This window comes from Momordica charantia, assembly GCF_013281855.1.
Source record: "Momordica charantia cultivar OHB3-1 chromosome 4 unlocalized genomic scaffold, Mcharantia_2.0 BLBB01000004.1, whole genome shotgun sequence".
Taxonomy (NCBI): Eukaryota; Viridiplantae; Streptophyta; class Magnoliopsida; order Cucurbitales; family Cucurbitaceae; genus Momordica; species Momordica charantia.
In genome coordinates this window covers 9,403,565-9,415,841 of record NW_028275162.1, presented here as the reverse complement: position 1 = coordinate 9,415,841, position 12,277 = coordinate 9,403,565, and the positions used below count along the sequence as shown (strand labels likewise).

The 12,277-nt window shown below is 36.3% G+C and overlaps 1 protein-coding gene across 4 annotated transcripts in view; it reads right to left on the bottom strand.

The window, feature by feature from the left end:
- Window positions 1–11,341, bottom strand: part of LOC111023784 (phosphatidylinositol 4-phosphate 5-kinase 7) — a 42,932-nt gene extending 31,591 nt beyond the window's left edge. The window contains exons 1-3 of one of the 4 annotated variants that reach the window (XM_088122803.1): window positions 10,980–11,341; window positions 4,012–4,153; window positions 2,827–3,915 (exon numbers count right to left, since the gene is read on the bottom strand). In XM_088122803.1, coding sequence (XP_087978929.1) covers window positions 2,827–3,915; window positions 4,012–4,028 — 1,106 coding nt within the window. In that variant the 5' untranslated portion in view covers window positions 4,029–4,153; window positions 10,980–11,341. Of the gene's footprint in view, window positions 1–2,826; window positions 3,916–4,011; window positions 4,154–10,805; window positions 10,937–10,979 lie in introns of those variants that run through there. The other 3 variants (XM_088122800.1, XM_088122802.1, XM_088122801.1) reach the window with 3 other exon arrangements.
- Window positions 11,342–12,277: the final 936 nt, after the last annotated feature.

The window sequence follows — 12,277 nt, the reverse complement described above, 5'->3', positions numbered from 1 at the left end:
TTGTAGGTGGAGTAATGGGTGGCTTGGGGTCCAGTGAGTAGGGGGGTCTCCTTTATGGGTTTTTATGGTATCAACCAACCCTGTTTTTCCTTCTAATCAGGGTAATCAACAACAAGGCTATGTAAAGCTTTCCATCCATCTTTGTCAGCACTCGATGGAACCATCAGCCTATTCTTTCCCCCATTGTTATCAAGTTTGTTAATCTCTAGCCAATAGCCCCTCTTGTTGTTGAGCTTTTCCACCCAAAGAACATAATCATCACTTCGATGCTCTTTGAAGAACTTGTGTGTGAGGGGGGAGGCAATGAGGAGTGTGATGGAGGAGGAAAGCCAGGTTGCCCAGGTTAGAGAGAGAAGGTGGAATCTTTTCCGATCTCAGTGATCCAAGTATGACTGGCACTACCTCTAAAAGTGTTCATCCACCTTGATGGAAAAGGTCTCTCTCAATCTCCAAACTGTGTAGTTCCAATTGGGCAGGAAGGTGAGTGCGGATGGGAGGTGGTATGAGGGGGCCGAAGAAGATCAGAAGCAGGTTCATTCATGGCGAAGGCAATTTTCATCTTAGTTCATTGAATACTTGCAGTTTGATGGTTCAATTTTCCAAGAAGCGTTTATTCCAAAATGCCTCCTCACATTTCTCCATTGACAGCTTTTATGTTCGTCTTTATTGGTGGTTTTTGCGGGATTCAAGGAGACCTTTTTGGAAAATTTATTTCTTCTTTGTTGGATTTCCAAAGGCTGCTAGTTCCAATTCTCTAAGAAATTATCTCCTTCTTTTATTATCCTTGGTGTTTTGAGAAGTTGAACCTTCTTTTGCCTTTGCTTCTCTTATTTAAAGGTAGGGGTTCCATTGTTTTGCCTTTGCTTCTCTTATTTAATGGTAGGGATTCCATGGTTGATTTGTTCTAATTCAGAAGCTTATTCTCGGCTTGTTGTGAGGACTTTTTTGTTGGCTTCATGAATCTTCCCCTGAAAGTTTCTAAAGAAGACATTGTTTCTTCCCTCATGCTCATTTTAAGCTTATCTTCCTCTCAAATGGATGATTAATTGTTCTCTTTTTGTCCGAGCTTGCAAAAATTTGCAAAGAAAGGGATATTTGTATTGACGCACACTCTATAAGAAAGATGGAAATTCAAGCTGAGCGAGAAAGAGAGCTTTCTGAAGGTGTTAGAAATATTCGAGCCAAATATTCTCAGAAATTCAAAGCTCTTTTTCCAGAAGATGACCTTTCCGATGTTCTTGATGATCAAGATTCATGAAGCTTTTATTTACGATTCCTTGCTATTGGGAGGCTCTTTTAGACAGCAGCTATTTTGGACTGTGTAGTTTTTTTTCGTCGGCTCTTTTGCGTTGTATCACTTTGATTAGAATCCTGCTTTCTCTTATCTTTTCTTTTTTTGCTCCCTACGGGAGTTTGTATCCTTTAAACATTTTGTTCCTTTTCATTAATCAATAAGAAGTTCGTATCTTGTTCAAAAAAAAAAATTATTTGAGCCCACTGTTATTTGTGCAATTTGGAATGCATTCATTTCTTTTAGTAGGGTTTTTTGTTTTTTATTTTTTCTTTTTTCCATCGTTCTTTTGATAGTTTGTATTTTTGAAAAATTTTCTTCCTCAATGAAAAGTTTGTATCCTATTAAAGAAAAACTCCAATAGCCTTTCAATACTGGAATGCTTCAAGAGGAACAGCAAGAACTTATATCCCTTGTTTCCTAAGGTTACACTCTTTTGCTATTCCCTTCTGCATAAGATTGTTACTTGATTTTGAACATATCTTGATCAGTTTATCTTTTTTTTCGAGCGCCTAACACCCAATATTTGGTTCTTTTTTTTCGAGCGCCTAACACCCAATATTTGGTTCTTTTTTTTCGAGCGCCTAACACCCAATATTTGGTTCTTTTTTTTCGAGCACACCCAATATTTGGTTGTCAAGAAACTCGTAGGATTTTAATATCCTAGATAGGTAGTCGTCATACAGGTTGGACCCATTCCCCTAAGGTTCCTTTACTCTTATCTTTTTTCACATCCCTGTTGCCACTAAACCAAACCATAGTAGTTAGTTATATTTACAAAAAAATTTAACTAAATCCAAGATGTTGGAATTCATATCTACTATTGCTTCCTAGATTGTACAGGATACATTCTTGATCCTCTTGGCATAGTAGAAAGTATAAGAACGCACAAATACCCATTTTGTTCCCACACACGTGTTTTATCACTGCCAAAAAAATCATTAATTTCTATAATAATATGTTCATTTAGTAAGAGTTTATTTCTTTTTTCACCCTCATATTGCCACACAAGGGGGAGATGGGCGCATAAAAAGGGGATCCTACCAACTTTATTCGTATACTGTCATTGAGATAAGAGTCTACCGATCCCAAAAATCATCATGTAATAATTTAGAAATTGCAAGCTACTCTTATGATTCTATTTTCTAGATTTTTCATTCTTTTTTTTTTCCTTGATTGGAAACAATAGATTTCTCATTTTTTATCAAAATAAATAATAGATTTCTCATTCTTTTCAATATCAACAAAGGAAAAATAATGTTGTGAAATCATGTAGATAATTTCTTGTCAAATAAAATTGAAAGGGAATGTGGCTGATAACATAGACAAAAGTTCAGTTTGTGCTATTTCTAAAGATTGATTACTAAAATATCATCGGCATTTAACTCACCTAGGTATACTTTCAATCTAAAGTCTTTCTACCTTCATTGCTTAAAAGATTTGTTATCTGAGGCAAATGTGAGGCAGCTAGTCCAGATTAGCACCATATTAAGTAAAAAACTTAACCTATATAGTCATTAAAGTAACTGATTTACCTTATACCAAGTTGCAAATTTAGCATTAAATAATAGCTCCGATGACTTTGAAAGAAATTCACACATGACACTTTCGCTTTCCTTCCTTCTTTGACCATAGTTTTCTTTTGTTCCTTACTTGTCTGCAATAGTTCTTCATAGTCCTTAATCCTCTCCTGTATCAAGACTCCTTGCATGTATTCCCTTTCATAAACCATTCTATCATTATACAGCACATTACTTTGACTTTGGTCAGAGGCATGGGACATCATGGAAGAATATTCATCGGCTGAAGCTTCTCGAGTATGATCACTTAAGCCCCAATTTTCATCCATTGATGTAGGCCAATTTGATAGTCCTCCTGGATTTGGAATTCCAGTGATGGAAATCTTCTCTGAATAACTGTGCTTAAGACCATGCTTTGAGGCTTTCTCTTTCTCTGAATTTAGTGACAGCGTCCGAGATATAAAACCTTTTCCATCAATATCATGACCAAGAAAGTTATGCCACTTCTCCAGGGACGGTGGTTTGTTTCCAGATGGATAAAATGTTCCTTTTCCATCCTTGAGGCCACTACTCCATGATCCAAAGTAATATGCACCATCAGCAAAGTGATAGACTCCAGATCCATGTCTAAATCCATTTAACCAAAAGCCAATGAAATGATCACCATTTACCCATTTCATAATCCCTTTACCACACATTTTCCCACCCTTCCAGTTCCCAACATAAGAATTTCCAGAACTCCAGAAGTATCTACCACAACCTTCAGGTATCCCTTCTTTCCAAGAACCTTCATAAATGTCTAAATTACCATATAGTTTTCGTCCAATCCCGTGGTGAACATTCATCCTCCAAGCTCCACTATAGATAGATCCGTCAGAATAGTTGAAGGTGCCAAAGCCATGAAGATAACCACCAGAGATATCACCCTCATATTTTGCTCCTGATGGCCAGATGATCCTTCCCTTACCTGTCATGTTTCCATCTTCCCAATCACCATTATAAATTGTTCCTTCAAACCAAATGTACTTTCCTTTCCCATGAGGCAGCCTATCTTTAAAACTGCCGATATATACATCTCCATTTGAGAGCACATTCTCATTAAGCCTGAAAAGAATAAATGCTTTCAAATATATATATAGAAGCCAACTAAATGACAGTGTATGGAGAAGAGAGATTCACTCAGTTAAAGATGAAAATTACCCTTGAATATCTTCCATGAGCACAGGTCATATTTTTCTAACCGTGACATCCATGACTTTCATCTATGTTCATCAAAACAATAGTCTTCCCCGACCCCAACCTTGAACACCCATACGAGATTATAACATCCACTTGGGCAGCTCTGGAATACATCAAAAACCATCACATATGAATGCAATAAAGACTTCAAACATGTAATATACAAAACCAAAAGAAAGCATTTACATTCAAAGTCTCTAAGGCTTGTTTGGGTGTATTTTAAAAAATTGTTTCCAGAAACTGCTTTGTAGACCAATCTTATAAAACTGCTTTGTTATTGTGTTTTCATTTATTTCTTCTCAATATAAACATTTAAATCAAGTAATACTTAAATGACAATTAGTGATTATATTTGAACAATTGATTGAAAAAAAACATCAAACAAAATATATGAAAACCACGAAATACTATTGCTGTTGCCGTTGTTTATGTCCTTAAAACTGTTTCTAAAAATTATTCAACTAATTAAAATTTCTACATCATAAACTTTTTTAAATTTTAAAAACATACCTTTAATCTCCACCACCATAAATTCCCCAAGTACCAACAATAATTTTACAGTGTAATTTCTAATGTCCAGCACCATATAAGGTTGAGAGTTGGTGGTTGGCTGCATCTTGGTGTCAAATATTGGATCAAGAAAAATGGTCCATAGTTCACAAGCATAGCCCAGAGTGAGAAACGGCAATACAACAATCATTTAGGAGTTCCATAATTTATTGAATGCAATATTGGATCAGGTACTTATCGCCAATGAGGCTATTGAAGATTATAGGAAGAGGAAGCAGGAGGGTGTCATTTTTAAGATAGACTTTGAGAAAGTTTACGATCATGTCGATTGGGACTTCTTGGACCAAGTGTTGTGGAGGAAGGGTTTTGGCTTTAAATGGAGATATTGGATTTGGAACTGCACAAGTTCGGTTAATTTTTCGATCTTGGTGAATGGGAGACCTAGGGGGAACATTAAAGCCACTAGGGAGATAAGGAGATCCCCTATCTCCTTTTCTTTTCATTCTGGTGGTGGATATTCTAAGCAAGTTGGTCTCTTCAAGTGTAGATAAAGGAGCTTTGGAGGGCTTTACTGTGGGTAGGGAGAGGGGGAGGACAAGTTTATCTCATCTTCAATTTACTAATGATACTCTCTTTTTCTGATCGGGGAAGGAAGTCGCTTTTAACAATCTGAATATCCTCGTCTTTTTTTAGGCTATTTCAGGGCTCAAGATTAACAAAGGTAAGAGTTCGCTTTTGGGTATTAATTGTGATCCCTCGAAATTTTCCTATTGGGCCTCCATGGTAGGTTGCGAAGTGGTGGATCTCCCCTCTTCTTATTTAGGCCTTCCCTTGAATCATAATCCTAAGTGTTGCCTTTTGGGCCCCGGTATTGGAGAAGATTTAGAAACGCCTGTCCTTGAGTAAAAGGCCTTTCCTCTAAAGGGGGGAGATTAACGGTTATTCAATCAATGCTAATTGGGATTCTCTTGTATTACCTCTCTCTCTTTAAAGTTCCCCTGTCAGTTAGTAAAAGTGTGGAGAAAATGATGAGAGACTTCCTTTGGGAAGGAGTGCACGGGGGGGTGGAGTTCACTTAGTTAATTGGGAGCCCATGTTCGAATGGAGGATCAAAATTTGTTTGCCTAGGAAAAGATTATTCCCAGGCATCATTACGAGGCTAAATGGAAGGACAATAAATCCCGTGGAAAAAGGTGGGTTTATTGAAAACCCTCCTCTCTCTCTTATGAAATCATATTTCTCTCTCTTATTTGTTGCGTAACTTTCCACTTCTCTCATCACTTTCATTCAAAATTTCTTCTAGGGGTGTTAAAAAACCCGACAACCCGACGAGGTTGGGTTGGATTAAACCTTGGGTTGGGTTGGGTTGGAAAAATCCCAACCCGATTGGGTTGGGTCGGGTCTCGCGTTGGCCCTTGAAAAAGTCAGGTTGACCCGACCCGACATACTGTTTTATATATATATATATATATATATAATAATTATTAATTAATACCTTTACTTTTTATGTTCAATCTCAGCCGTCCGTTGAGATTTAATCTCAACCATCCATTTATCATTTAAGGTTTCTCTTCCTTACCTCATTTTTTAATCTCCTCTTTAATCTCTTCCTCTCCTCCATTGTTACCCAACACCAAACCCTCTCCTCCATTTTTGTCCACTCAACCAAGTTTAAAGCTCTAACCATCTCCTCTCACCACCGCCGCCCGTTGATCGTCACCGCCCGTTTTTGAAGTAGGTAAGACAACCCGACAACCCAACCCGAAATTTTTGGGTTGGGTTGGCCATCATTTTTCAACCCAACGTTCCCACATATGGCCAATCCAAAAATTCGGGTTGGTCCCAAAAAACACCCCTAACCCGACCAGACCAGACCCAACCCAACCCGTGAACACCCCTAGTTTCTTCTTCCTCAACAAGAAGCTGAATCATTTTTCAACTACTATTTTTTTTGTTATTCTTTTAATCTATTCCTCTGTTCTTCTTATTGTACTTGTTATTTTAATTTGAGAAGAAATTTATTCTATGTTGTTCTCTCTTCATTTGTTCTTTTGGTTATTTTCGGACAAAAGAAAATAGAAGGGTTTTTTTTGTTCTTCTTGCAATAGTACGACTATGAGGAAAATGATTAATTTTGTTTATATTTAGCGGTCACTTTGATACAGATTCTATTTTATTTATGAAATATAACATGGACTATTAATTCTTCAATTTGATTATTGTACTCATTAATTATAATTAAAAGATCCTAAATAAAATTGTTAAATAACTTTTTTTTTTAATTTTAAGATTTATTGCTAAACAAAAAATTAAAAATATATTACTTACAATAATTATTCTAATGAATGAAAATTAAATTTCAAATCTAATTGTTTTAAATTATTTTAAGTAATTTGCCTAATAAAAAATAATTGTCTAACAACAATTAATTATTTAAAATTAGTTAATATAAATTAATTGTTGAAAGTAGATTCTGATATCATTTCCATGCACAACCAAACACAGGTATCTTTCATTCCCAGGCTTGTTATTCTCAGGTAATCTTTTTAAAACCTTGAACCAAACGGCTCCTAGAAGGCTATCTCCTCTGGCTTCCCTTTTTTCTCCCAATTCTGACAATTGGGGATAGCCATGATACCTACTTGTGGGAGGACCTCTAGTTGGGTGTTAAACCCCTTTGTTCTTTATTCTCTTGTCTCTATCATTTATTTGACAAGAGGGTACATAGTGTTAGATTCTAGGGGGGGTTGGGTTGTCTCTTTCTCTAGGCCTCGGCCGGTCTTTGACCGACAAAGAGTCTCAGAAAGTTGTTGAGCTGCTTCTCATGCTCACAGGTGCTCCTATTTTTTGAGGTAGAAAGGATTTCCGTGTTTGGTCCCCTAGTCTGCCGAAGGGGTTTTCTTGTTGTTCTTTCTTCAAGCTTTTGTGCTCCCTTTCTCTTTCCCCTAGTCCCACTGTTCACCTCGCTTTGGAAAGTAAAAATTCCAAAGAAAATTAAGCTTTTCATGGGGCAGGTCTTACATGGGAAAATTAGTACCTTGTATCGTGTTCAAAGGAGTTCTTCGTTTTACTTGGGGCTACAACGGTATGTTATTTGCAAGAATGCTTAGGAGGACCTGGACCATCTGTTGTGGCACTGTCCTTTCTCTCAGGGCATTTGGGGGCGGTTCTTTGAGACCTTTGAGGTGGCTTGGGTTCGTAATAGGAAGTGCAGGGCTATGTTGGAGGAAGTGCTTATGTCTTCTCCCTTTTGGGAAAAGGGAGTTTCTTGTGATAAAATTGTTTCTTAGCTATCTTGTCGGTGATTTGGCTTGAGAGAAATAATTGAATTTTTAGGGGAGTGAAAAGAGACAAGGAGTCTGTTTGGGATCTTATTAGACTTAATGTCTCTTTATGGGGTCTGTTTCAAAGTTGTTCTGTAATTTTTTTTCTTTTTTTTAACAATCTTTTCATTGGATATATGAAAAGGAAGAAAATTGTTCAAAGATACAAACTTCCTAAAAGAATCGAAGAGAAAAGTAACCACCAAGTACAGAGAGCCAAGGACAAAGACCATCAAATACAAATTGACGACCCCGAAAAGACAAAAGCCAAAGCAAAAACGAAAAACTAAAAATTAGAGGCCTAATAAGCTTTAGCTACAAAACTTTTTTTTTTTTGAACAAGAAACAACTTTTCATTGATATATAAAAAGGAGAAAACGTTCGAGAATACAAACTCCCGGAGGAGTGGGAGAAAAAAAAGAAAAAACAAAACATAGAATAGGCTCAAGAGGGAGCATTAAGAATAATAAAAGTCAACGACAATATCGAGCTAACTACAAAACAAAACCATCCACCAAGATGTGAGGACTCAATGAGAAGATTCTTTAGCTTCGACATCGCCAATATTATCTTCTGGGAATATATCTTTGAGTTCCTGAGAAAACTTGACATAAAAATAATCCAAAACAAATACCAAGCTGCAGACTGAAACTGAAGAGAGCACAACCAAAAGAAACAAACAAGAAACTTTGAAAGCTGAAGTAAAAACTTGACAGCAGCATCCATGTACAAACCCTTGGAAACCAAATACACCAAAACCGAGCGTCTCAAAAACCAATACCAATCACAATGAAGTTTGAGGATCAATGCACCAAAATAAACCTCTCTTCAGAACAAACCACAGAACTTCCACTCTTGAAAGACAAAGGGATCTCTTCGAAAAAAAACCTTCCATCAAGGCTATGGGAAAGCTTATGTGAATCAAATGAGTGTTATTAAAAAGGTATCAGAGTGCTGAAACTTAAGAGCAAGAGAGCCAAACCCCTCTTCTACCCGAATATAAAATCTTCACATATTTGGTAAGATTGGAACTAAAGAGATTCTAACAGCTTCAAAATAAGACATAACCCCATGATCTTTAGAACCCAAAGCTTCCTCTTTGTCAATCAAATCTACTTCTTTGCCAGACGTTTTCTTTTTGATGTTGTGTACAGGAATTGTTAAAGAGGGAGATGGCAATGGGCCTTCCTTAAAGAGAGAATTAAAATCTTCCGCAAATGAAAACTCCGAAAATTCCTCCTGAATATGGTCCTAATTTTCTAAGAAAGATGGGGAATCTTGACTACTTATGCTTAAATTTAAATCTTCCTCGTCATCCGAATTGATAGAATCCACAAATTTTTTTTTCCCACATCATTGGTTGAATTAATCTTGTCAAGAATAAATGGTGGCTGGATTTGAAAAGATTCTTTTGTGGAAATCAAAACTTCCCATCCTGGTCGGCTGTTTTGTTGTATGCCTTGTTCATATACTTTTCGTTTCATTTGTCACAAGGAAAAGCTTGGTTTCTCATCAAAAAAATTTAAAAAAATTTATTGAATGCAATATGGAGATAATCAAGGTTGGTATCAATTGTAAAATGCCTTTCGCACCTTTCAAATTAGCATTCTTTAATGTATGACTTTCAAAATTTGTAAATTTTCTTTCACGACCCTTAATTCAAATTAAATCCTAAACTACGAAAATTACAACCATCGTTCATCAGCCATATTTACTGTGAACTCTCCGTTCTGAGAGCTCACAAAATCACAACCTATAATGAATAGGATCTAGGAGATGAATGGTCCCAAGAAGTTGAAGACCTTTGTGTAGGAAGGTATGAATACTGCTAGTAGGCTGCAAAGAAGATGCCCTTCCGTTGATCTAAGTCCAAGTTGCTGTACTTTGTTTCAAGTCAGGGAAGGACCAAGAACATCTGTTTTTCCATTGTTCTAGCAGCCAGAAACGTTGAGATTCTTGTTTCTTTCTTTTGGTTGTGTTCTTGGGTTCTTGATAAGTCAACCAAGGATAATATCCTTCAATTGTTATGCTGTACAGATTCAAGATTAGGGCCAAACTGCTATAGATTCATGGTAAGATTTAAGAAGGCAATCACATGGGGTTTATGGTATGAAAGAAATGAGAGAATTTTCTAAGGAAAGATTTTAATATCGGGATGAGTGGATGGATCTAGAAAAATCCTCTGCATCCTCTCGGTGTGCACTTTTGAGTTTTTTGTGGTTTCTTGGGTGCATTGAAATTTTTTGTAACTTTTTGCTAATGCAATGAAGCTAATGTTTCTAGCCTCAAAGGAAAAAAATGGATATAGAACTCTCAAGAACCTTTTTCTCTAGATTGATGACGAGAGAGATGGAAATAGGGAGGGAAAAAAAAAGGAAGTGAATGAAAGTAGAGAAGATTTATGTTAAGAAATGATTCTTCCATTTAAGAAAAGGTCACTCATAGAAACACGCAGTAGCGAATCAAAGGTCCAGCCCTGCCTCCAATACAAAAGAAACAACAAACTGCAATAGGAGATGAACACATATTCTCCAACATTCTATTGGTGATGAACCCCATTACAAAAAGAATCTCTAACAAACAGAGAAATTAATTAACCATAAAACTAAAGCATTATTCGGCTATCAAATGAAAAGCATTGAATTTCTCATGAACAAAAATCAAGGGAATATTGAAACCACAACAAAGTCAGGTAATCAAATTCACCGGAAAAACAAGAAATCGACAAGCATCATTCTTAAGCGTCCTCCAAACAGAAGTTTCCATAGAACTATTCAATGTACATTACTCACCATGAAGAAACAAAAGAAAAAGGAAAAAAAAAAAAAAAAAAAAAGAACAGCCCAGGAAATAAACAGAAGTACAAACTGAATTGGAGAAATCAACCAACCAGGAATCAGCAAGAGACATACGAACAGATACCTCTTAGAAGCTAAACCGAAGAAGTTACGATCGAAAGAGTGAGAGAGAACCCCATAAGAACCCACAAGACAAAAAGAAAAAACAAGAGCGACCCCCTTTTTCACTCCCTGTCTCCCACATCAAGTTCCGTCAACTTCAAAATTAGAAACACAAAAAAGCAATAGCAGCACATACCCATTGTACAGCAACAGCTCCAACTCCGAATTGACACTCGACCCTCTCGTTTTCTCTCCCTCTCTCTACAATTGGACCATTGAAAATCACTGTTGGAAGTGCGGATGAGGAGCTTTCATCGTAGGATTGAACGGCATGTAAATACATGTATCTGTATCAGTCAAAAGGAGCTGAGGAATCGAACAAAAAAGGGGCAACAACCAGTTTGCTGGAGCAAGGAATCGGGCTAGCTTGTGCACGAAGAGGAATCAAGAACCATGACGAATCAACAATCTGTGGGCAGGAGAGGAAGGGAATTGATTCGAAGTTGGAAGGGCAGTATAAAAATGGCGAAGACTGAGCTGTAGCTGATTATGGATACCTTTGCTTTTTGTCGGGAAAAAAATGAGAACTAGACGACAAGGAAAGCATAAAGGGCAATGGCTTCAGGTGCGTTCTAGTGGGGGCCGCTGACCCACAAAGGCCAACGAAACCATGTTGAATTGTTGATTCATCGTGTTGAGTAGACGTGTGTTGGTTTACCACTTTGGGTGGTTTAGATTTAGAAACAAAGCTTTTTTTTTTTCTTTTTTTGATAAAAAGAAACAAAGCTTTTAAACATGGTTCACAAAACTAAAAGTAAGGTTTTTTTTTTCGGGGGAGATTTGAACTTACGATTGACATAAGTGGCTTAGGTGTGTTTTGGGAGTGATGTTGAATGAGTGATTTAAGAAAAATAGATTTAAGGATAATTAATTTTTCAAAATCAGTATCAAATAATACTTTAAAAATCAATTTAGAGTGATTTTAAGTTTTCTTAAAATCAATTTTTTAATTTACCAAATATAATCAATGGAGAGGAAAGTGATTTTAACAATGACAAATAGCCAAAATCACTCCCAAACATGTGTTTAGTCCATTGTTTAGATTTGTATAAAAATAAAGTCAACAAAATTCAACTTGTTACAAAAGTTTAAAGGTTCAAACTTTCACTGTCTCTAATCCTATGGGGAGGCTAAGTAGGAAAAAATAACATTCATACGTATATGTTGCTAAACAAATTGTACAAATCATTAAAGTATGATGATTGTGACAATTATACCTCCAAACTTTCAATAGTAAAAATTAAATTCTTAATGAAATAAATTTTCAATTGTAAAAAAAAAAAGGATAAAGAAAAAATTGTACACCTGACCCTTCCACTGTAAAAATTAAATCTATCCAATTTTCTTTAAGTGAACAATTAAATTTATTTTTACTATATTTCTCTTCCATGTTACTTCCTCTCTTTTTACTTTCTCTATCTTCTCTGTTCTTCC